The 24,965-nt window shown below is 42.6% G+C and overlaps 1 protein-coding gene across 1 annotated transcript in view; it reads left to right on the top strand.

The window, feature by feature from the left end:
• bcl2l1 (BCL2 like 1) overlaps positions 1 to 24,747 on the top strand; it is a 39,891-nt gene extending 15,144 nt beyond the window's left edge. Inside the window, exon 3 of the mRNA XM_079239323.1 lies at positions 20,105 to 24,747. Coding sequence (XP_079095449.1) covers positions 20,105 to 20,248 — 144 coding nt within the window. The 3' untranslated portion in view covers positions 20,249 to 24,747. The remainder of the gene's footprint in view (positions 1 to 20,104) is intronic.
• Positions 24,748 to 24,965: the final 218 nt, after the last annotated feature.

The following is a 24,965-nucleotide window of genomic DNA, read 5'->3' as shown; positions in this document are numbered from 1 at the left end:
GTGGTTCTTGACCTGCCAATAGTCACTTTTTAGCTTTTTCAGCTTCTCTCTATACTGCTGGAAACTCTGTTGCTAGTCGCAGCCATTGAGTCGAAAAGCTCTTGATAGATTTTTTGCATTTCGTGTTGCTCCATCTGGTTCCCTCTGTATCCCTTCCTCAGCAACCAAGCAAAGAAATATCTCCACCTCAGTTAGATCACAGAAGAGACTTTTGTAGCAACCATAGACCATATATGAAAGATGGACGGAGCCTCCGGCGGTTAAAAGTGAAGCCTATGCGGAAGTGCATAAAACTGCAGTTCCTCCTTCATCCACTAGGGGCTGCAAAACAGAGCAAGTCCCCATAGACTCCCATGTTAAAAAGACCATCTTCACAGCAGAAATAAACATGTTTACAGTCTGGTTCAAAATACATTTTTAGGTTTAATAGGTCAGGTTTACATTCATGACAACTGTGGGGGAGTGAACATTTCTTTTAACTCGCTCGTTTAAAGGTAATTTAATTTTGAAGTTCAGCAAATTTAGGGGCGTGTCCTTTTGATTGACAGGTACCCGATCTCCCGCTTCAAGTCAGAAGAACGTAGAACAACCGCGGTTTTTAGACAGTTAACAACGTGACTTAACTTTAGCCTGCTTACCTCTGTTAGCTGGTTAGCTCCTGTTATCTCCGGGTTAGCTCGGTTAGCTCTTAGCTACAAAAAGCTCGGAGTTTGCTCGATGTCAATCATCCACCATGACGCTCACAGCCCCCCTCTCAGCTCCACCTCTTTGCCCATATCTATACTCTCCGGGCGAGACGACATGCCAAGATAGCGATGATAGGAACCGCCCACCGAGCTTCAATTCAGCTCTTCAGAAACCTACGGGTGACGTCACGGAGGCTACGTCCATCTTTTTATATACAGTCTGTTGTTGTACCATTGCTTGTCACGTATTGTAAACAACTTGCGAGTTGGATTCACTCTTCCTGTGATGTCACCTCCAGACCCTGACCTCTGATTGGCCGCGCCCCTGACCAATAGTGACATGCAGTCTGGCGACATCGCACACAACCTGACTCAGCTCACTTATAACATGGGCTGAGGAGTTACAAACAAAATACCGGTAAACTGGTACAAAAGGCGAGTGGAAAATCCTACAAACCGAGCCGAGGCGAGTTAAGTTGAGACAAGCTGATCCAAATGGAAAACAGGCATTTGTCTGTTGCATGTCTGTGATGCACCACCATGTGAAGCCGTGGACTGCAGTCAGACATGGGTTGATGCAGGGCTACAGCTACATTAGGCCCTGAAAATAAATTTATCATTTCTTTTTATGAATTATTCTTTTATTTCAAAGCTCTGAGAGATTTTGGACTTACCAAGGATTTGTGTTTTAACAGGTATCATTTAAGGAAAAACGTTAGGGGAGGGTGAGGTTTTTTCCCCCCTGTAGATTTGTCAGGAGAACGGGGGGAGAGCCTCAACCATGACGATCCAGGAAGAAGTGAACCCCAAGAGGGTGTACTGTAGCGTGAATACCTCACTTTAACACCTCTTTCATCTTCATGAAACTAGCCGGATCTTCATGATTTGTTTGAAATACAAGCCACAGGAGAACACACTGGCTGTATTTTCATAGACTTTTGACCACAAAACGGCATGTCTTTGGCTGCAAGGTCTCAGAGTTTTGGTCCCACAGTGGTGACACGGACAGCTTTTTAATCAGCAGGGCCTCTGCTTTCATGTGACACCTTTTGTGGTTTGCTTAAAGTGGAGAAATTAGCAGAAGCTTGTAAGTGAATAATGCTGCTCTTGTGTTTCTAAATGTTTTCTCATACACTTACTTGGGGTTGGAACTGTGTTTAATCTGGATGCCAGTCTTTGGTCTTGCAGCTGAGTTTCTCCCAGTGACTTTAGTGCTCTGCATGCTTGGACTGCTGCTTCCTGTCGTGTACAAACATCTTCTGTTCTTCGTGGATCTCATGCCGTCTGTTATGAAGATGAGGTTAACACTGGAAAACTCGACGAACTTGTGCTTATTGACACTGGAGCGACAAACGATTACGCATAAACTGCGTGATTCCTTTGCATGGAACAAGCAAACATCATAAATCTGCCTTTGAATAGCTCTATGTATGTAGTAGCTGGAAGATCAACCTTTAAACAAGGACTTCCCTATCAGTATGCAGCTTCTGTTGGTCATGTGAAAGACGAGACCTGTTGCCCCGAAGCGTCCTGCATACGCACAAGAAAACACACAGCAGGGAGACATCAGAACATTCCCTAATGGCTGCATTTGCAGCATTTTAAAGCCTGAATCTCTTTATCTGCGCCGCCTCTCTCTCAATTTAAAAAATTCCACGCTGGTGCCACAGCAGCGAGGCATCTGTATGTTCCTCATCCAGATGCTGTTTATGTTGGCAGGATGGATTTCCAGCTGTGTAATGGATGAGTTTGTGTGTCCATATTGCCAGTACGCTGCAGAGCACCAGAGCTGTTCGAGCGGCTTTGCCAAACTGGTAGGGATCAGGTGTCCACATTACCCAGCATCGCCGCTACTGTTTCTGGAAGCACAGCAGATGAATTAAAGGAGATGAGGTTGTAGAGGGAGACACAGATGGCAGACAGAAAGCTGGGTGACTCAGCCAGAAAAAGGATGCAGTGTTTAGTTCAACAGGTTAAACAGAAGAATAGTGAGGTTTGCAGTGCGGTGATCGCTGTGCATGTGCAGCTCACGTGCAGCTGGATGTTTGCAGCACGCAGCGAAGACGCTGTATCCACTTGCCATCTTGCTGCTCCACTTTTTCATAGCTTAGTGGTGAAATCAGGTCACAAGCAGCCCCCCCCTTCCCTTATCCCTCTGTCTGCTCATCCCCTCATTTTTTTTACCTCTTCTCTGCAGCCCACATCCCTACTCTTCCTACCGAGACACAAATTTCCCCATCTTTTGTCTTCCTCCCATCCTTCTCCGCTCTGCATTGTATCCCTTCTCTTCTCTGCTTTCTGTGCTCATATCTGCCATCAGATTATGAAGCATATCAAAGGATTAGTGAATCTCATGGTATGTATTAATGTGGAGGGAATGAAGGGGAGTGTTTCATGGTAATGTGGTACCCAATCACACACATAAAACTACATTATGATAAAGAGCATCAAGGCCATCGTTGTGGTATTAATCAATGAATGGCCGGGGGGGGGGGGGTCTCTTTACATGGAGACACAGGATGACTGAAGTGGAGGAGAGAAACAAACTTCCTCAGCTTCTATATAAGCATCAGCTTAACGGTTTCTCTTTCTTTCAAGTTGTCAAACATCAGCGTTTACTGCCACCTCTACCTCCCCTCATGAGTCTCCCCCTTTCTCAACTTACAATCATTTTTATCACCCTTATTCTTCTGTTCCAGTTTCATCTGATTCCTCCCTCTTTCTTTTTTTTTTGTCTTGCACCCTGCCTCCCAATTTCTGTTCCTGTCTTCCAGCTCGTACAGACAGATGGCAGGTCTCGGGGTCATGGTGAGGTGTCAGGGTGGGGTGATTGCCTACAGGGTGGGAGGTTGTGTTGCAGACGACTTCCAGCGATGGAACATCTCGTCTGCTTCTACACGATCTCAAACACATGCTCTCTCTGTCAGACGTGTGCACCTAGTCTAGTGTCTTCAGTCTTCCTGCTGTTTCTTAGCAGCATGTGTACACAACGTGTGTGTGTGTGTGTGTGTGTGTGTTTGCTGACAGAACTGGGTTCTGCAGAGAGATGGCCCCCAGAGTGCGGCATGGAACAGATTGGAGTCTGAGCCTCCTTGTCCTGACTCATTAATCTCCTCTTTAATTCATGGTCTCACCGCCGGCTCAACTCAAGCACGCACGCACACATAGACACACACAGTGTCGACTTCAAAGTCCAAAACTAGAGGAAAGAGCGCATTCAGTCACATTGGTGTTTGGCACAAACAGTAGTGTCACCACTAAAGGGAGATTTAATTATTCAGTTTCCTCTTTCTTTCTTTTTTTTTAACACTTTTTTTACTGCTTGGAAATTATCCATCACAACCAGTTCCACCAGCCCCTCTCCAGTATCCAACCCATTCAGCACCAGCACTGATATCATGCCTTACAAAGCAGTCGTGGCAGTGGAGAAAAATCTTCCATGCAGATTGATCCTCGTACCATTCTCTAACTGAGCTTGTTAGACTTGCTCAAACTTTCTCCTCTCCGACTCGACCTTTGCTCGCATTTACAGCAGCGAGAACAGGATCTTTTAGTGAACAGGGCTGCTGCCTGTCAGATTTAAAATGTCACATTCTCTGACTCGGAGCAGCACTTCAGAAAAATAAATGGCGGGGAACCACATCCAGACTTCTGCAGGCAAGCAGAAGAGCTTCAGCTATAGGAAATGTCCACATTTAAGCATTGCGATTTGAATGAATGCACTGTTCTTCAGGGATCAGCAATGGTAATATGTAATTTTCATATTTTCCTCTCACAGTGGGTGAATTTTCATCGTTTTGACTTTTAAATCTGGCATTCTGGTCCAGTGTGCTTTTTTTTTTTTTTTGCCTGAATTTAGCTTTTAGCATGACATAGTAAACACACATGTGTAACCTACTTTTACTTATTAAAAAGCCTAAAGAAAATGCCTGAGTTGTGTTTCACTCCTCAGCGCTCAGCTTCCTGTCATGTGAAATTTTTGGCAGCCACCTCCCTTATTCCAAATTCCTTTTGCAATTCCGATAAGGCTAAAACTGGGACAGAAGGCCTTCAGGAAGAGCTGGAGGAGCTGGAATTCATGGAAATGATGAGGACATTGATAAGGAGGGAGGAACATGCAGACAGATTTGAAGCTGTAAAGGCAGAAACTGACATCATTTCACCAAAGCGATGGTGGTGATAATGAATACAGTGATTCTAATCACATGATGGTGGTGACATGGTGTAAATAAGTAGGAAGTTTGCCATGTGATGCTGCAGTTTCACTGTGAGATCATTATTTGTTATGATGCTGAACTAAACTTTGACTCAGGAAATGATGCAAACAGTGTGAAAAACAGGAGCACTTCGTTCATTTCTGTGGCGAAGGCAAGGGGAAAAAAGTAAACAAGGCAGCTTATCCTGGGTGGGGGTTGGGGGGAGTTTTTTTTTTGGTCTGCTCCATTCATACACCTTGAGAAGCTTCGTCTGCAACGGGGCACGCATTACTGTGGGTGCGTGTGTGGGGAGGGGGGTGCTGTGCTTTTCTGTGTAACAAACAGTTATTTAATATTTAACGAAAGTTCATCCGCAACAGGGTGGGTTGTGCACGCCACTGGATCCCTGTCTTTAACGGCCACATGTACCCATTTTTGTCAGCTGTTTTATTGAAACTATCCGTTCAGCCTCACATCAGTGAAAATGCAGTAGCAGCAACTTTCCTCGTCATGCTTTTCCATGTTGACTGCACCCGCTGTTTATGTCCAACCAGTCACATAATACTTACTGGACCCATCGAGAACAAAGCTCTGCTTGGCTGATGCGTCGAGAACAAGCTGCGAGCGGTCCACAAGCACGTCTGCGTGAACTTAAGACCTTTTTTTCTTGTGACCTCGAGAACAAGAAAAGAGTTACGCTTCTCTTAATGTGTGTGTGTGTGTGTGTGTGTGTGTGTGTGTGTGTGTGTGTGTGTGTGATGTGTATGTATCATATGTGACAGACTTTAGGGCTCTCGGGAACGTGGACATTGTACAGTGGTGGAAGTGGCTAACTCATTTTGGGTGGCTGCCTGGGTCGGTCTTGCCTTCTCAAGTGTTGGCCGTTCCCTCACCTGCTTGGTGGGTTGCTCTTGCGACCCTGGGTTTGGTTCCTGACCGATGTTCAGGGGGCTGGGAGCCTGGTGGGACTAGTGACCCCTGCTTCCCCGGCCGCCTGCACTTTGTGGGGGACCCCTTCTTCTGCCTCCTTCTGTGCAGGCAGATGGCTGTCCCTGTGGTGGACTGTCTCGGTTCTGCACTCCGTGGTGGTTGCTGGTTGCACAGTTCTTGGCTTGGATCACTCAGCACAACTCATAATATATTCTACACACAGTTTCATACACCCACACCACTGCACACAAACACACACATTTTTCGTTCCCAGAGGTTTTCCTGATAATTGTGTTTTCTCAGACTTCCTAGAATATTTACTGTTTCTTCACAGGTATAGCAGATGGTTGTCTGGGTTTTCTGTTTAGATTTGTTTGCATTTGTTGTTTCTCTTCCCTTCTTTCCTCTGTCCACCTTCTGCCTTCTGTTGTTGCTCCAGTACTTTTTCAGTAGTTATGAGTCAAATTGACAAGAAATATTTGTTTTTTAAAAAAAAAAAAGCTAAAATGAAATAATAATAATAATAATAATAATAATAATAACAATAGGGCTATGGCACGGACCCTAATAAAGAATAACATTCAAGATTCAAGAGGATCCCCATATCCAAAGGGGTCCTCCCTGAAAAGTAAACTTGTTCTGCACGATGTGGCAGCCAGACCATCATTGTGATGTCATGATGCTGGCCAGGATAGGCTTCAAAAAAGGGCTTCAAATAGCTGGGGAGCATAAAGATTGGGCTCTGGTGCAGTGGTAAAAAGTCATGTGGTCTGATGAGTCCAACCTGTTCTAGTGTGATGGTCAGGGTAAGAAGAGGGGAGGAGAAGGTGCCGAACTTACAAGCCTGTGGGGGCAGTGTATGATCTGGGGTTGCTACAGTTGATCAGTTTAAGATTCAGCAATGTTATGTGTCCAAAGAATGAGGTCAGCTGACTGCCTTAATGTACAGAAGGACCAGGCCAACTTCCGTGACGGCATAGGCACATTCCTAGATGGCAGTGCCGTGATTCATCAGGGTTTGATTGTGAAAGAGAGGTTCAAGGAGCATTAGACATAATTTTCACACGCGGATTGTCACACACAGAATCCAGACCTTAATTTCACTGAAAATCCCTGGAGGGTGCTGGAGAAGTCTTTGCACTGCAGTTGGACTTTATCATCATGACGAAAAGATCTTGGAAAAAATAATGCTACTATGAAGAGAAATGAAGTAATACTGCAGAAGATTATCAAAACATTGTCACAGCAAATGCTGCTGTAATCAAAGCGAAAGGTGGTCCAACGAAATACTAAAGTGTTTGACTTCTTCTTTTGGACTGTTGGTATATTGCTTCAGTACTACGGTTAGAAAAGCCTAAATTTGTTGTGGTCAACGGCTGCAAACACTCATGAATTCCAATTATTACGAGTGTGTGTGAAGCAATGAAGCATCACCTGGAACACAATGAACTGAGGTACAATTCTCTTCTTTCATTCAGCTACATTCTAGTGTATTCTATGCATAAAGAAGTCAGAAGAGCGTCCTTTAATTTGATTTATTCTATATTTAGAGACTTCAACTATCTCTCAATGGCAGCCACTTAATTCCAGGTCATATCACTCAGCCAGGAACCGTCCTCAGCCAAATATGACCCCACACCTGCTTTACGGACACACATCTGATCCCCTGCTGCCCTATTTGAGGACATTCAGAGAAGAAAAGTCACTTCAGCACTGTCTCAGCAGTGCACTCCAAACACATGATGGGAGTCAACCTTTACCATCAGCATGATGATAAGCGGTATCTGGTGCTCCCCAGGCACAGAGCTTTTTCTCTGTGGTGTCAGCCTCTCCAAAGCCCCAGCTGTTCTGTGTTTTCCTCAGACATGACCTGCATAACCACTCTTCCATAAAAACCTGATTGTTAGAACCCATCCTCAGGTTGGCCCTTCTCTGCAGAAGACACCTGAAACTCTGTCCCAGAGACTCATTTGTTCTGTGTCAGCCTCATAGCCAATCAATTTCTATGGCTGCTAACTAAATTAGGCCAGACGTTAAACTCCATGAAGAAGCGCTGTGCCTTTGATAGCAATGAATTACACCACAGTGAACATTCGCAGCTTGAGACATGTTTGTTTCCATCTCTGTTGCAAACACCATCTGATTGCAAAGGGGTGTATTGTCTTTAAAGAAACAAAAACAGTGCCTTGCAAAAGTATTCACACCCCTTCAACTTTTCCACATGTTGACACATTACACGCCACAAAGAAGAATATATCTTATTGGAATTTCATGTAAAAGACCAACACAAAGTGTCAAACAATTCATTTTTTCCACAAATAACACCCCTCTTCCGAGTCAATATTTTGTGGAACCGCCTTTTGCTGCAATTACAGCTGCAAGCCTTTTGGGGTATGTCTCTACCAGTTTTGCACATCTAGAGACTGAGATATTTGCTCATTCTTCTTTGCAAAACAGCTCAAGCTCAGTCAGATTAGATGGAGAGTGTTTGTGAACGGCGGTTTTCAGATCTTGCCACAGATTCTTGATGGGATTTAGGTCTGGACTTTGACTGGGCCTTTCTAACACATGAATATGTTTTGTTTTAAACCATTCCATTGTAGCCCTGGTTTTATGTTTAGGGTTTATGTTTGTGGCGTGTAATCTGCCAAAATGTGGAAAAGTTTAAGGGGTATGAATACTTTTGCATCCCACTGTGACAGTCAGGCCACTAGATTTGTTGATGTGAACTCTAGTAACACTGTAGAGATGCATCAAAAGAGGATAGGCTGAATCAGAACATGCTGTTGCTCAATCTGAAGTGAAATACTGTTGCAAAGAAAAATAACTCGTCCAGTTCCATGCAGCAGACTTACACATTAATATTACACCAGAATTCAGGTTTTAGCAGATGAGCTATATTTTCATCTTGCAGAGTCACTGTGATCTGAATATTTCGTCATGTCAGAGGTTTGTCAGAGGTTAGTCGGAGGTGACTGCATACCGCAGTTGTTTAATGCTCCCGCCGGCTTCATCACTTACCTGCATGAAAAGTTAGTTTCAGAACATGGTGTCACCTCCCCTTACAAGCATTTCTTTACCATGACAGAGGCAACAGTAACTTTGCTCAATAAACAAAAACGCACACACACAGTGTGTTACAGGCTGTACCCTGGGCCCAGGGACACTGCTGTATTCCTGCTCCACTGTGTTTGGTGCTCATGAGGCTACATGTGTTTTATCTGGACACATCCCAAGTATGGCATTTTACAGACAACGTTGCTCAGCTGCAGCTTAAACAGATGGTATTTCCAAGTGCATAAAGAGTCCTTGTCAATGTCGGGGATCACCAGAGTCTATGAAACTCTTTTAACAGTGAAACAGAACCTGAATTTGCCTGAATTTAGCTTTTAGCATGACATAGTAAACACACATGTGTAACCTACTTTTACTTATTAAAAAGCCTAAAGAAAATGCCTGAGTTGTGTTTCACTCCTCAGCGCTCAGCTTCCTGTCATGTGAAATTTTTGGCAGCCACCTCCCTTATTCCAAATTCCTTTTGCAATTCCGATAAGGCTAAAACTGGGACAGAAGGCCTTCAGGAAGAGCTGGAGGAGCTGGAATTCATGGAAATGATGAGGACATTGATAAGGAGGGAGGAACATGCAGACAGATTTGAAGCTGTAAAGGCAGAAACTGACATCATTTCACCAAAGCGATGGTGGTGATAATGAATACAGTGATTCTAATCACATGATGGTGGTGACATGGTGTAAATAAGTAGGAAGTTTGCCATGTGATGCTGCAGTTTCACTGTGAGATCATTATTTGTTATGATGCTGAACTAAACTTTGACTCAGGAAATGATGCAAACAGTGTGAAAAACAGGAGCACTTCGTTCATTTCTGTGGCGAAGGCAAGGGGAAAAAAGTAAACAAGGCAGCTTATCCTGGGTGAAACAGAACCTGCTTTTCCCATTGACACAATCAAATATTTTACCTTCCCCTTTCAGGGTTTCAACCCCCTTCCTTCCCTTTCATTTTTACTGCTCATTGAAAAAACTAGTTAGTACATGTTCACTTATTCACCCACATGCACTTTATGCATGAGAAACCCAGAACTGATGTACCTCACAAGGCAAATTGGTAAGAACCTTACACTGTAAAAATAATTCAAATGTTTTAGCTGATATGTTGTTTAACTCTAATAAAGGTTGTGAGATCTCATTTCTTAAATAGCAACATCAGGAGACACATCCAACACTCTTGAGCAAGAAGTCTCTTTTGTTGGAGAAGGGTGAAATTGTTGTTTTCATTCATTTATTATCCAAACCGTTTAGTCCGATGAAGGGTCGCAGGGAAGATGGATCCTATCCCAGCAGTCTTTGGACGAAATGCAGGGTACACCCTGGACAGCTCGCCAGTCCATGGCAGGAAATTGTTGTTTTTCTTTGAAGTAAAGAGACAACTAAAGAAATGTCAGAATGACTCAAAGTGAATCAAGATGTGTCCAAAGCATAACCAAAATCTCAGAGGTTTGTGTGATATTGATAAGCATTCCACATGTAAGACCAAACACACAACTGCAAGCTCTAAATGACAGAGGGAATTTGGCTGGATAAATATGATAAATTATTAGAAATTATTTGTTTAATAAAAACAATAAAAAATAAACAGTTTGATTGAACAATATATTGCAGGCAATTGAATGCCACCTACTCTCATGTATTTATGGAGATTTTAAGAATGGGGTCCTTAGAGCTGAGGAGGAAAGTTTTGAGGTATACCATCCCTATGAATTTTTGGTATATATACACTATTTTACCAAATGTATTCACTCACCCATTGAAATAACCCATTGAAAGATGCAGAGGTGTGAAACTCACCACCATTAAACTGCAGATCAGTGGAAACATGTTCTCTGGAGTTACAAATTCCAGTTTTCTATCTAGCAGTGTGACGGACAAGTCTGGGTTTGGCGGTTGCCAGGACAACGGAACCTGTTTGACTGCACTGTGCAAAGTGTTAAGTTTGATGGATGGGGAATTATGGCATGGGGTTGTTCTTCAGGAGCTGGGCTCGGCCCCGTAGTTCCTGTGAAAGGAACTCTGAATTCTTCGGAATACAAAGAGATTTTGGACAATTCCATCTTCCTAACTTCATGGGAACAGTTTGGGGATGGTTCCTTCCTGTTCCAACATGACTGCACACCCACGGCATCTTGTTTTTAGTTTTAGTTAAAGTTGTTTGAAATGTAATTTATCCTTGAGGAAATAGTGTTGTTGCTCAGCAGGATGCATTTTCATTTTTGTGCGGATATTTCACCAGTAATTGTGCTAACCATGTCTGTTGGGACAGGCAGAATGAATTTTCCTGCAACAGTGTGGCTTTGGCTGAGCAATGTGACCAAAACCTCATATCCCGATATAGCTCATTTGATATCCCTGTAACGATATACATAACAGTAAAAACAATGGTTTGTGTAATTTTGTGTCAGTCATCAGTTATGTGTCAGATGTGCTTGGCAATGGCAGCAGTAATCTCCTCCATCTGGAGGAACTATGAGTGTATGACGTTTAACAGGTTTATCGTCCAAACGATTTATATCGTCTTATCGCCCAGCATTAAGTGTGGCTCTTCTCTGTGGCCACATGGTACGGAACCAGGTGAGACGCTAGCTAAGCTTTGTCGTTTAATGTCACATTTCTACTTTGCTAACATTAGGTACAAGCTTTTCTTTGGCTGAACCTGTGTTTATATGCCAATTGGGTTGATTTTCAGGCTGACCTCCATGGTGTACGTTAGCCTGGTCTTTTTCCAGATTTTCCTACTTAATTACCCAAATTAACCAAGCATCCATTTCTTGGGGCTGGTTGCAGTCTTCCATAAGCCTATTAAAAAAAAAACAACAACAAAAAGAAAAACAATGACCTTCCTTGTGCAGCTGATAGGCAAACTGCACATGTGTATTTCTTTCAAGAACACAGTTGGCCAAGAAAATAATAAGACTTTACTTGGTGACCTAAATAAAATCTCCCACTTGTGGGTCAGGTCCCCGTCTTTGGGAATGACTGTTCTGTACAGGTGTAGCAGGTTGTCTAAAGCAAAGAACCTCCAATGGCAAAAGCACCAGGTTTTAGACCAACTAAAAAGAAACTATGAAACCAAGAGAAAACTCACTAAAACTAGCTTTTAGTATATGAACCTACAGGACAACACAGCGACTGTCTGCCTCTGTGGCAGTGCTGATAAAATATTCATGTGTGCTACTTTGATTTAACCATCTACCTGAATATTGTTGCTGACCAAGTACATCACTTGAGGTAAACTGTGTTCTCTGAGGGCAGTGTGTCTGGACAGAATAGCGATTACAGCCACACTGTAGATGTTGTCTGAATGGTTTGACAACATGGCCAGTTTGTGGTGGTGTTCAGATCTTAAACCAGGATGAGTGTCTGAGGAAAGAAGTGGAATCATTTTTCTGGGCCATTGAGATGTAAGGCTCGCTGAGCTTTCTGTTTCAGGCTTAAGAGACAGAAAATATTTCATGTAATATTTGTTACAAGCTAATCTAAATTCTGAATGGTTTAGAAGGAAAGTTCCTTAAATTTGTTGTTTTTATAAAGAATTTTTTGGACTTTCCACAGAAACGTTGAGGAATACTCCATGTGCATTAACCGCGTCCAGGGATTACACACACAATTGCTGGTCCAAACACAGAGCTCTTTTTCTAAATGTCCCCAACCTATTGAATTGCAATTTGTCTTCAGCCCCATTTTGCTTAAAGGGAAGCGACGTTGAGGCGTTAATCGACGTCTTGCGTGGGTATATGTCATGATCAGGGAGTTTCACCAAAGGAGACTGTTGCAGCTTGTCATGGTGCAACAGCAGAGCAACCGCCAAGTCAGAGCTGATGAATTGGAAGCTGCTGCTAATGATTGTTAAAATGATCATTTCTCCACATGTAGTTTGGAGCCATTTATCAGCCACAGAGATGAACCACCAGACCTAAACACTACCAAACATCACACGCGCTAATTAGCTGCTTTCTGGTAGCTATGGTAACCGACAGCAGTATCTCTTTCCTTGTGCCCCCTACTCTCTTTCCACTCCCTTTCTCCGTCTTTGTATCCAATCCTTTGCTTTCATGAGCTAATCCTTCCCTCATCCATGTTTCCCCTCTCTATCTAATGAAGAAAGAGAAAGTTAAAGATGTGGAAAAACAGGAGGGAAGTGCTCTGCAGCGTGCTGCCTAGCACCTGATTTCCTCTGGGAGCACAGCAGAGATAAAGGTGTGACTGTGTGGAAGGGAAAGGGTGAGAGGCAGTAAAGACAGGGTTTACCTGTCAAGCTGGACAAGGGGAGATTGAGTAATGTGAAAATGATTCTGAATAAAAAAAAAAGTAAAGCTGGAGCCCTAAAAACCTTTTAATCCATATATTGAAATCAAACGAAAAATCTTCTGATTTCATGAAAGGGATTGCTCCAGAGAAAAGACAAAAGTCAACTTAGGCAAAGAATCGGCTCGTTGATGTCTGACGAAAGAGCAGTGTGGATGTAAAACCCTGCTTTCTCTTTGGTTTAGTGTTATTAGACGGGTAAGTTGACTGTTAGCCTGTACCAAAATGTGATGAACTTTTTCACATCTTTCTGCCAGCATTTATTCAAAACAATTGCAGTAAGCACCTGATGAGCTGCTGAACGTTGCAGTAAATGTCTATATCTTTAATTTGCTGTTTAGTAGAAGCTAAATGCAGCTAGTTAAGCTAGCAGACCAAACCACACAAGTTGGGCTGGTTTGGATGCAATGAATGCATTTCCTATAATTCATGTAAATATTAAATTACCATTATTTATGGGTTATAAAGGCACAAGGGTTATATGAGCCAGACCTTTACAGACCGTGCAGCAGTTCTATTTCCTCCTTCAACAGCCACTAAGATTGCCGTTAACTTTAAGGCTGCACTCATTCGTCAGTAAAAGTCCAGACATTAGCTCCATCCATTTAAGCCGCAACATTGAAATCGTGTAAAAGAAGTCGTAGCTTTTAGCATAGCGACCCCTTTCCTGTTTTCTCTTTCTGGCCTCCTCGGACACCGTTTTCCTCTCTTTAACTGTTGTTTGAAGAGGAAGAAAAAGCAGCACAAAGTAGAGCCCTCTGCTTTGCTTTACACCGATGTAAACTCCCATTTTCACCTAATAATTTCCTCCTTCTCACGGGGTGGTTGGTCCCCCATTTTAATGGGAAACGCCAAGGTGAATGATATATGGTCATCTTTGCTTTATTCCCCTACCCTACAGGGATTTAAAGCTAAAATGTATAAGGCTAACAAGTTTATCTCATTTTGGCTTCACTATTCAAAGATGCCGATGCAACATGGCGCCATTCTGCTGGGTGCGCCGCCACTTATGTATTTATAAATAGCTCATTTTAAGCTACGAGAACACTTATACTTGGTGTGGTTATAATTAGACTTCTGTAAAATACATATTTATGAAAGCGATGCTTGATTTGCTAATAAAAAGCCAAATATGTTACACTGTACATTTAAGGAACATGAGCCGTTGCTTTTCCCACAATTGCAATTATTAGCTTGATATATTTCTATAAGTGCAGTTGCACAATAGTAATATATTGTCTATATTCAGATAGCTTACAGTACAGGGATGGGTCAGTGGGGATGGGGAGTCATTACCTACATACAAGTAAAGTTCTTCTCGAGTAGTGAATGATTTGTTTATGACTTGCACAACACTGACATCTGTAAAATGGACATGCCAAGACATCAACAGTGACAGTTAAAGGTATTGTGACACGTAGGATGGGCATATCAAGTAAAAAATACATGAGCAAAGCTGAGCAACAGTATAACTTTTATAGGTTATTAGTGGTGCAAAGAAGTGCAGGTTAGAGAAAGAATATTAAAAGTTTCCCTGCTGAGACATTGAGACTTTCTTTTTTTTTTTTTTACCGTGGATTATTTCCTGTTTTAGTCAGTCTGTTTTGCTGTATGAATCAGTCATAAAATATAGCTGAAGCTTGTGTGCAAATGTAGATCTCTATGCACTGTCTGAGTAACTGACTCAAGTGACTCAGAAACCTGATTTCATCTTTTGAGTGACTTATTTCAACTAAATTTAGTTAAAAGAATCAAGATTACCATTGCAAGTATCCATCATCATCACTAAGTGCAGCCGTTTCTTTTACACCCACATTCTTCAGATTGTCCTGGAGGGTTTCACAGGAAGGGCAAGGGAGTGGTCACATGGTGTTATTCCTTTGTAAGAAATAAAAAGTCAGCCATAAAACTCTGACTCATAGTACACGGTGTGGTTATGGATGTTATCTCACTCCATAACGATCCACTTAAGTGCCATTTATCGGTCCCTTGCGGCCACTTCGACTGCTTGACTTTAATGTTGCTCACTGCTTTTAAGAGCATCATTACTCAGGTAAATATCTTAAATTTCATCTGCCTTCACTCAGTTTGACCCCTCAACTTTGGCCCAAGCTAGCTATCGTTCTATTTTCTGCGCATCATGAGCACTGTGTATCTTTCCAGAAAACGTTCATCCACTGCATCAAGGGCTAGAGAAAGTTCTGATGAGGTTGAAACCAAATATTTACTTTTATTTGGCAGCGTCTTCCTATGCATTTAAGAGGCTTTTTGACTCCTTACGCTCATTAACAAGGTTTTTGTTTTTAAAAAACAAACAAACACAAGGGCAGGAGGAGGGGAGGGTATCATGTTTGCATAAATAAACTGAGCAACAGATGAGGTATGAGGACCCCCGGAGGAGAGATCCTTGCCTTGACCGACTTCTGTATGACAGACAAGCAGGCATCCAGTAAACTGCCCACTTAGCTGCATACTTTCAAATTCCACAGATGCCAGTGCCTGACTGGGAAACAGTCTGATGGGAAAAGGTCCTGTTGGATATTTCCTCAGTGAGTCAGGTTATATTGAACAGTAGGAATGTGTTTGTTTATATAGTGGCTAACTGTGAATAAAAAGAGCTACTGTGAGGCAAAATGTGACTCTTTCATGAGTTCCATGGCACAGTGACCACTTCAGGCCGTCATCTCAACTGCAAGCACATGTGACACATGACTGATCTCTTCGGTGTTGGTCAGTTTGTTTTGTTTTGTTCTTTTTAACCTGATGGAAAAATAATTTCTTCCTTTTTAAAACAGCTTAAATGACAGAGCTAGCGAACAGGAGAAGCTTCTGGGTTGATGTGTTTGAGTAATTACAATCAGCATGATGAATCGTCTGTGTGCTTGAATGCAACATGTTGAACTCTTGTCAAATGACCAGTTTAATCTAGATAAGCTTGCCTTCTGTAAAGCCTGGTTGGCCTTATTGCACATTCCTGTCATTGTCTGCTGATCCTATTCAAGCAACAGGAACCAAGCATGTGACAGGTAAAGCCTTCTGACTTCATGATGCTGTCCTCAACTCCAAGTCAGTTTAATCAGTAAAATCAGCTTATTTTACATCCAAGTTTGTATTCCTTAAGAAAAAAATCCTCATGAATATCTAACATGTTCAATTTTCCTTTGTTTCTGTGAAGCTACAGTCTTGCTTTCATGCAGTACACTTTTATTAAGGTTAACATTAAAAAAATGCCCATTGTTTATCATAGAGGAGGTCACAATAGAGCCATGTGGCTTTCTGGACTTGCTGCAACATGTTCTGCTCCTGTTTATGTTCAGATACCGTATAGATGTAAGACTAGCATGCTACTTCAGTGATAATGCACGTTTTTGAGCTGCAATTTTCAGACAATGTAGTGATGATGCAATATAACAGGAGTGAGGTCAACGCTGAACCAGTTTCACCTTATCTCCCATCTGCACACTTAGAGCCTTCACATTCTGTGAGATAACCACAAACACAAGTTTTTTTTATCTTTAAAAGTCAACCCAGAGTATATTATTCATCCTCTGACAAGACATTTAATAATTATGATGCTGTTTCATACTGGTGTTTTGTAATGGGACAGTGCTGCGTGGAAACAACGTGCCCGATTGTCAACGGAATGACTTCACTTCCACATTTTTCTCAGCATGTATCTACAAATAACTAATGAATAGTTGTTAGTCCAACCAAAACCAACCCTAAATATGTTCGTCAGACCGAAACTCTCAAAACTGAACAAACACACTCAGGCAACACGAGCACACCGCACACGCTTCAGTTTCCACTTTGTAGAAACAATAAAGTGAAAGTGCATCGTCATACATCTGAACTCCCAATTCAGCTGCTCAGACCCATTTAATTTAATGTTTCTTTTGACACTTTCGGAAAGCTTTAAGCATCAGAAATGTTCATTAGAAAACAGGCTGCTAGTCTGTCATTAAAGCATTCCACGTGCTAGTCAGCGAATACTTGCATGTACGATTTCATGAGAAAGTTAGCAGCTGGAGAATGTCTGTCACACAGTTTAAAGTGTGACATGTACATGGACAAGGACAAGAGTCCAGTAAATAGCAGGAAAATCTAAATTTACCATAAGCTATGAGGACACTTGTCTGATGCTTTAATAACATGACCTGACAGTAATATTCCTTATCCCACGTAGTAACTTTTACATCATGATGTTGGTTTTAACTAAGCACCGCCTGAGGAATTGAAGGTCACGGCCATTTAATGTTGGTTTCAGCCTTGCCACTCACACATAGAGACATGTCCAGATTCTCTGAATCTTTTTATGACACTATGAACTGTAGACAATGAAACCCCTAAATTCCTTGCAACTGTTTGTTGAGAAATGTTCTTCAACTGTTGGACTATTTCCTCACGCAGTTGTTCACAAAGAGGTGAACCTCGCCCCATCCTTGCTTTTGGAGATGCTCCCTTTATACCCAGTAATGACTCGCCTGCTCACCTGTGGAGTATTCCAAACAGCTGCTTTCCCAGTCTCATGTTACCCCGTTCCCAGCTTTTTTTTTTTTATATATATATTTTATTTTAGGGATAATGCTTCTGATTCAGCAGAGGCACTATCCCTAAGAGCGTCCAAAGTTGGTCCTTGAGGGCCAATGTCCTGCAGATTTTCCATGTGTCCCATTTCCGACACGCATTAATCGGAACCAATAGCCAATAAAATTTTTCACAGTGACTGATTCATTTGAGTCAGGTGGGTTGGAACAGGGGTACTGGGAAAACCTGCAGGATTGTTGCCCTTGAGGACCAGAACTGGACACCCCCGCCTAAAAGTTCCAGAAATGTAAAGGCTTTCCAGTAACACATACTAGTATTATTAAAGGACAGAAATAATCAACAAACGCACACACTTTATGGAGAACTACTTTGTTTACGCACAATTTCTGCCTCCAATAAACACAGCAAGTTGACACCCAGCTCAACATTTAAAGTTTGTATTATCCTAATTGTTTAAACTCTTCCATGACAAAGTGGTGACTTTAGGTGTTAGGTGTGAGTTTCGGTTTAAAGAGCCCTTGTCTGTCTGTTTATGCTTGGACTGGTTGTACTGGAAGACATTGGGAGGAAAACTGGAAAACAATCAGCAATCCTGAAGAGTGAAACATATCACACCAATCTTAAAATCTCCACTGAAGTGTTTGCAGAGCTCTGAATAGTCTGTTGCTTTAATCGCCAGTGGTTTTAACAGCATCAGACACACTGTTGCATCCATTTGATTGAAATCAGGTGTGCTGGAGCAGGGAAACAACAGAAACCCGATGGATACCGGCCCTCGAGGACTGGAGTTTGACACCCCTTTAGTCTAACCAGGTGGTTATTGGGTAATCCCCAGCAGGTTGGGTACTTAGCCTGCCCTCATGCCCAGTAAGATCTCAGAGAGAGATGTTAGTTTTTCCCCAAATAATCACAAAACCGAAACTTGGACAAAAACTTTTGACTAAATGTCAATAAGTGAAACACTTCTGACGTTGAGAGAGGGGACTGTCCCACAACACCCTCACAGTGACATCAGGTCTGCGCACTTTACCGAGACATTTACTGCAATTTACTGGAATTAACTTTGCAGAAATAATTAATAATTCAGAGAGCCTTAATACAACCAGCTCCACTCCCAATCAATGTATAGTGAGCTCATATTTTTCATGCTGTAATTGGTTGCAGTAATTGACTGTTCCTGTCACGTAAAAGATAAATGGTTAAAGAAATACTCTTCAATTTTTAATACTCTGTGTGTGCATGTCTTCAGTACGGTTAGATGAGCTAAACTCACCCAGCCCCGATGCAGCATATAAGCCACGTTAAAGGGCCACTGTGGGTCCTCTCTCATCACTTTTAACACAATTGACTGGAAGTACCTCGCCATTCTGGGCCAGTTACCATGGAGATGCAGCCTCACCTTCTTTAAAGCAGCAAATACTTCCATAAAAAAAACAAACACAAACAAAAAAAATCTTTGAAATCACGACAGAAATAGAGAGAGAAATGACTCAGTGTTGCTGTGTCTCACCCTGGTGAATAAGTCATTTCTTCCATTTGTCATGTGGTTGTTGCTCATTTCTCATCCTTAAAAAATCCACCTAACTACTAAAATCAGTTGCATGTCACCTCTCAAGAACCCCCACCCACCACTATTAAATGATCTTCTGTTGAATTTTCATCTGACTAAGAGTCCTTTTCATATTTCTTTGATGAAATATTCACGAGCTGATGGTAAGAAGTGTCATTAGCTTACTGAGATGATGCCTGGACTGCTGCGAAGTGAAAGGAGATGCAGGGGTGAGTCAGTGTCCCCCTCTGCAGATCTGATGTTCACATGGAGGGGAGCAGAGTTTACTGGCGCCCCCTTGTGGCTTGAAACCTGCACGTCTGCAGGCAATCATTTCCAGGAAATGGTTTCAGTGGGCGGCTGCGTGGGCCTGGCAAATTTAGGACAACTGTGGGGAAGAATGTCAACAAAAGCAGTGGTTCTGGAGGGATCGGCGGCACCAGCGGGGGTGGGGGATGGTGGGAAAGCATGGGGAGAAGGGGGATTTTTCTCTGAAGCAGATGGCATCGGTTCAGGTGCTTTTACTTCTTGGAGGTGAATTACCTGTATGATTAATGCAGTGGGTGGAAATGTTCCTATCTGACACTGTGGGTTGTGACAGTCATTCATGTAGCCAGCAGTGGCTGCTGGAGGCCTGAAGACCTTTGCAGAAGGGAATCTACCTGAATCACAAAGCGGCCTGTGGTTTTTTTTGTTGTAATTTCATACGGGGGAGTTTGGGGAACTGTGTATTTGCAGGTTGTTGTTTTTTTTTTGGTCACATATCAGATTGCGTGGCGTTAACCCTTCACTCTCTGTGTTTCCTGACATCTTCTAGGAGCGATTCGCTGAAATCTTCGGACAAGATGCGGCGGCTGAACTCAGGAGGTCTCAGGAGAGCTTCAAGAAGTGGCTGCTGGTGGGGATGACGGTGGTGACGGGGGTCGTGGTGGGCTCGCTTTTCGCCCAGAAACGCCTGTGAGAGGACAACGCTCCTCTTTTTTTTTTTTTTTTGTCTTACATCACTCTTTCCACGCGTCTCCTTCACCGTTGTCAACATTGAAATGAAGGTTGCTGCTGCTGATGTCCCCTCACCACGCCGCCTACATCAGTCTGAGAATCATCGCAGCTTGTTGGACTTTTTGAGAAAAAAAGACGGCGTTTTTGTGTTCTTGTGTTTTACCCTCAGATCGAGGGGTTAAAGAAAAACACAGATTTTTTCACCTACTCAAGCCTTTGCTTGTCCTCCTCGTTCTCCATTTGTCTCTTCATTCTTGTCCTGCAGAGGAGCTTTCTTCTCATCCCTGAATGGTTGTACATTTTAGTTTTAACAAATTTTTCTTTCTTTTTGTTCTTTTTTTTTCTTAATCTCAGACAACGTTCGAACTTATTCTAGTCTTACAATTAATCCTGAGCTGTCGGATACCGAAGCAGTGTGTGTGTTGTGCAGTGTGTTGAAGCTTGTGTTGTTGCCCATCCCGACAGACAGCTCCACATCAGCTCTGTATGTGCCATATGGGAGGGGTGGGGAGTGAAAGCTGGGGAGGCACCTGCTCCCGATCCCCTGCAGTTTCTATTCTCTGCCAGACATCCTGGTGACCATCCAGATCATCATCCATCCCTCCACATACTGCTCTGTCCTTCATGCTTTCTGGTTGGGTATGAATGAGATTTTAGTTAAAGTGAATCCACAACATAACCTGTTTGCTTGTTTATTGGTGTGTTTGGTTGTTGTGTCCACATTAAAATCTAATCTGTCCCACTGCGCTGCGACCTCCAGTTGTTCAGGTTGGTGTTTGGTTTGCCGGCTGACGTCTCAGAGCCAGTTAAATAATGGCTTGTGTAAGCAGTGGGTCACACCCTGCAATCTTCACCACACGATAGCTGAAGAATGCAGCAGATATTCTAGCAACGCATCCAGCAGAGCCACATTGTTCAACATTGTTCTCACACACTCAGTAATCTTAGGTTGAATATGTGGATGTAAATCTGTCCTTTGGTTACACCTGTTTGTAATGCCTCCTCCCACGGTCGGCTTTTTTGGGTTTTCCTGGCTTTAAACAGGACGGAACGTGGAAGTGGAAGGTTTTGAAGCAGATACGGGGATAGAAGTATCGGTGATTTTACAGCAAATCACTGAACTGTGAGACAAACTGGCTTACAAGAACTTCAGTCTTCATTTTTTGTCCTCAGACTTGTCTCATACTTGACTAAATGTCCACAGACCAGATAAGTCGGCACTTTCCTGAACGTCTCATTGTCTCTGTGTGTCATTCAGCAAAGACACTGCAATACTGTGAAAAAGCCCCCCTTCCCATTTCTCTGTATACCCATCTGAAAACAGGAAGTAGTTGGATGGTTTTATTGCAACATTAACAGCTGGGCGTATATAAAGCAGAACAGGCTTGTAAGTTGGTCTAAGTGGCTTCATTCTTCGCAGCTGAACCGTCTGAAATGCGTCTTCAGGTATAGTTCTCCAGACTGACTGAAGGACTTTCCAAAGCTGGCTGCTTTGTGTTCAGTCCTCTGTCAGCATGACCCAAAACTGGTTTAACGATGCTCATTAATGACTCTGGGGAGGATTCATCATCCATCAGACCTGCAGATTATCGGTCCAGTTCTTGGTCTTTTAGCGTACATCAGTTGTTTCCCTTCATTAAGAATGACTTCTAGGCAGCCATCCTTCCATAGAGACCGTTTCTGATCCAGCTTCAGCGAACAGGAGATGGACAAACTAAATGTCCAGATTTCTTCCGCTTATCTGGTTTTCTCCGTTTTATAAGGACACACTGCACATCCTGCTTAAAGACGCCAAATGTTCAGCTAATACCTCTCTGGGAATCACTTTTTTTTGATGCAAACATGCTTTTTTATGCCTAATTATTATGTTTTTTGGCATTTTTAATATGTGCAACTGAAAAAATGGAAACAAACAAAGTGTCTGTGGTAAAATATCAGAAGATACCAGATAAAGCTGGAGCTGTGCTGCGTTGCCTGTTCTGCGTCGGAGTCATTTTACACCAGAGTTGGGTTTTAAAAAGCTTCAATGTCAACAAGCAAAACACACGTTGGTATGAAAATGGTCAGATGCAAAGACTGGACTGAAGGTGGATGAAAAGCAGAACACGTTTGAGAAAAACCTTTGAGACTCTCAAAGTCTGGAAAAACTATGTTTACAAGAAGATCCGGCTGCTTGGAAGCGAAAGTTAAACGAGAGGTGAATCGAGAGTTTAGCGCTGCTGCATGTCGTCCATAAGCTGATTGTTGTCGTCCTCTGGGATTTATGCTTTCTGTCTCTTCATCCTCCACTTAAACATAATTCACAGTTGAAGGTGAACTTATTAAAGAACTTCTTTATTGTGATTACTTGTTTGAGAAATGATGAAATGGTTGCTTAACTGGAGGCTGAAACAAAGCGCCTCAGTCCTGCTGCGCTTTTTAAAACGTCTGGTTTTTTTCCACACTTCTTCCCCGTCAGTCTTTATTTTTCAGCCATAATCCAAACCTAGCATCTATGAGTGACACACTTCATGCTTCAAGTCATCGTCGACACACACACACACACACACACTCGGCCTTGACAGGATTTATGTAGCAAACTGACAAAGCAGCTGTCTTTTAAAGGACAATGCGTTTCTGCACCAGATGTTTTTCCTCCGTTTCTTTTTCATTTCCTAAAGAAGAGATGTCTTGGTGTGTGTGTTTACACTCTGCATCAAATCGGCAGCCGTCAGTGGCTGGAAAACCGTGAAACAAGACGCCTAAATCTTCATATGTCATCTCGCATGCTCTTGCTTTATTTATTCATGCATCTCTTTCTTTTCCACACTATAAATCCCCCCAAAGCCCCTCTTTCTCCTCATGCTCCCCAGACACCTCCAGCTCCTCCTCTTCCTCCTGCAGTCCCACGGCTGTCACTGTGGGTAGTCACGTGTGTCAGTCACAGCTGGCCCACCTGCCGCCTCACGCAGACATCAGCTCACACACCAACACACACACATGCCAGCCAGATGCGGTCCACAGGAGACGTTGTGGGGAAGGAGACCTTGTCTGTCTTTATAAACATCTATCCGTCTCTAATTTAAAGTTTCAGCAGGATTGTTTGTTGTCGAGTGTTTTATGCACCCATTTATTAACTGGGAATAGTAACTCTCATCTTTGGAACTGGAAACTACACACTGCTTCAGACTTGATCTTCTTCCAACTTTGTCTTCAGCAAACAGCACGTCGTCTAGACGTGTTAACACGACACACGGTTCACAAGCTGCTGCTGTTTCCTCCCTGAAGCCCAGATTCAGCTGTGTGGTTCCACGTTAGAGTTGCCCGACGTAACTTTCTGACCCTAAAAAGGCATTTTTCTAACTTGTTCGGATGGCGCAGCATCATTCCTGGAGCCGCTGTCGCCCAGCGGTGTCCTGGCTGGGAAACCTTTCTTCACAGCTTAGTGTTGGGAAGCCTGGTAAAGCCTGGCATGTGACATGCAACATGCTACCTACTACATGGCAACACACTTGCTGTTTTGAAGCGCAATGCGGCAGATTAATTAAAGAAACGCTAAAGATCAGCCACAGTGCATGACACGGTGAAACCCTGCCATGATACAAGAGTCCAGATCGGAGCACAAAGTGATGTTTCTCAGCCTTGGGACTCTGCATGGCGAAGACCGCTCCAGGAATGCACCTGTAAACCTCGGTGAGTCGTCAAGGCAAGTCAGACACAAATGTTTTTAAAGTCAGAAAAGGAACTGTGTTAAATAAATGAATAAAAATGAAGATTTCTGTGTAAACATGACTACGTCCTGAGTGAGACTTCCTCCACTTCCACAGCAGGTCTCCAGCCATTTCATTCAGAGATCCACTTCGCTCTAGTGAAAATTGATTTACCAAGGTCTGCTCAAATACATTCCACTACAGTATATATAACTATTTTTCTAGTGTGCGCCCCATCAAAAAGCTGCTCACAACTTTTTCTCTGTTGTCTGGGCCCCATTTAGACAACTTCCACTGATCCACATCGTGTGTGTGTGTGTGTGTGTGTGTGTGTGTGTGTGTGTGTGTGTGTGTGTGACTTTCTGTCTGGCAACATGATCACGGAGGAGGCACAAATGAAGGAATTATGACAAGAATGGCACATATAGGTATGCTTGATATTTAAACTTATTAGAATAGTAATTTAGCTTAGTGACATAATTAAATAAAGCATAACTGATGGCTTTTAAACCTAATTTATACTTGGTGTAAAAAAAAAAAAGAAAAGAAGCATAATTGTGCCCCTTCAGTTGGCCTTAAACTCCATCTTTCCAGTTGTGAGGGTTTTTTTTTTTTTTTTTTTTTTTTCTAGGATTATTTTTATTGCAATCTAACAATAAAATGCTAACAAAGGAAGAAAGGAAGGATATTTTCAGACATATCTTAGAAAAAATATTTGTGAAAAACAAGTCTGGTCCTTTCTTGTCGGGTGCAAAAATTAAAGTTCACAACAGTGTCCAATGGTCTCTTTGTATGTCTTTAGAATGTCATGTAAAGTTTTAAATGACATCAACCCAATAAAGTCCAATATTGGATGAAGTCCTGAGTGTGTCTCATCTTTCCTGAAGTCTTGGATGATATTTGCAGGAACAGCTGCTTCTCAGCATGTGTTGCATGTTTTACCAGACGCTGAGTCGGCCATTCAGACGTGCGTTTTATGCCCTGATGGCG

This window comes from Telmatherina bonti, assembly GCF_933228915.1.
Source record: "Telmatherina bonti genome assembly, chromosome: 4".
Taxonomy (NCBI): Eukaryota; Metazoa; Chordata; class Actinopteri; order Atheriniformes; family Telmatherinidae; genus Telmatherina; species Telmatherina bonti.
This window is presented reverse-complemented; position numbering and strand designations above follow the sequence as displayed.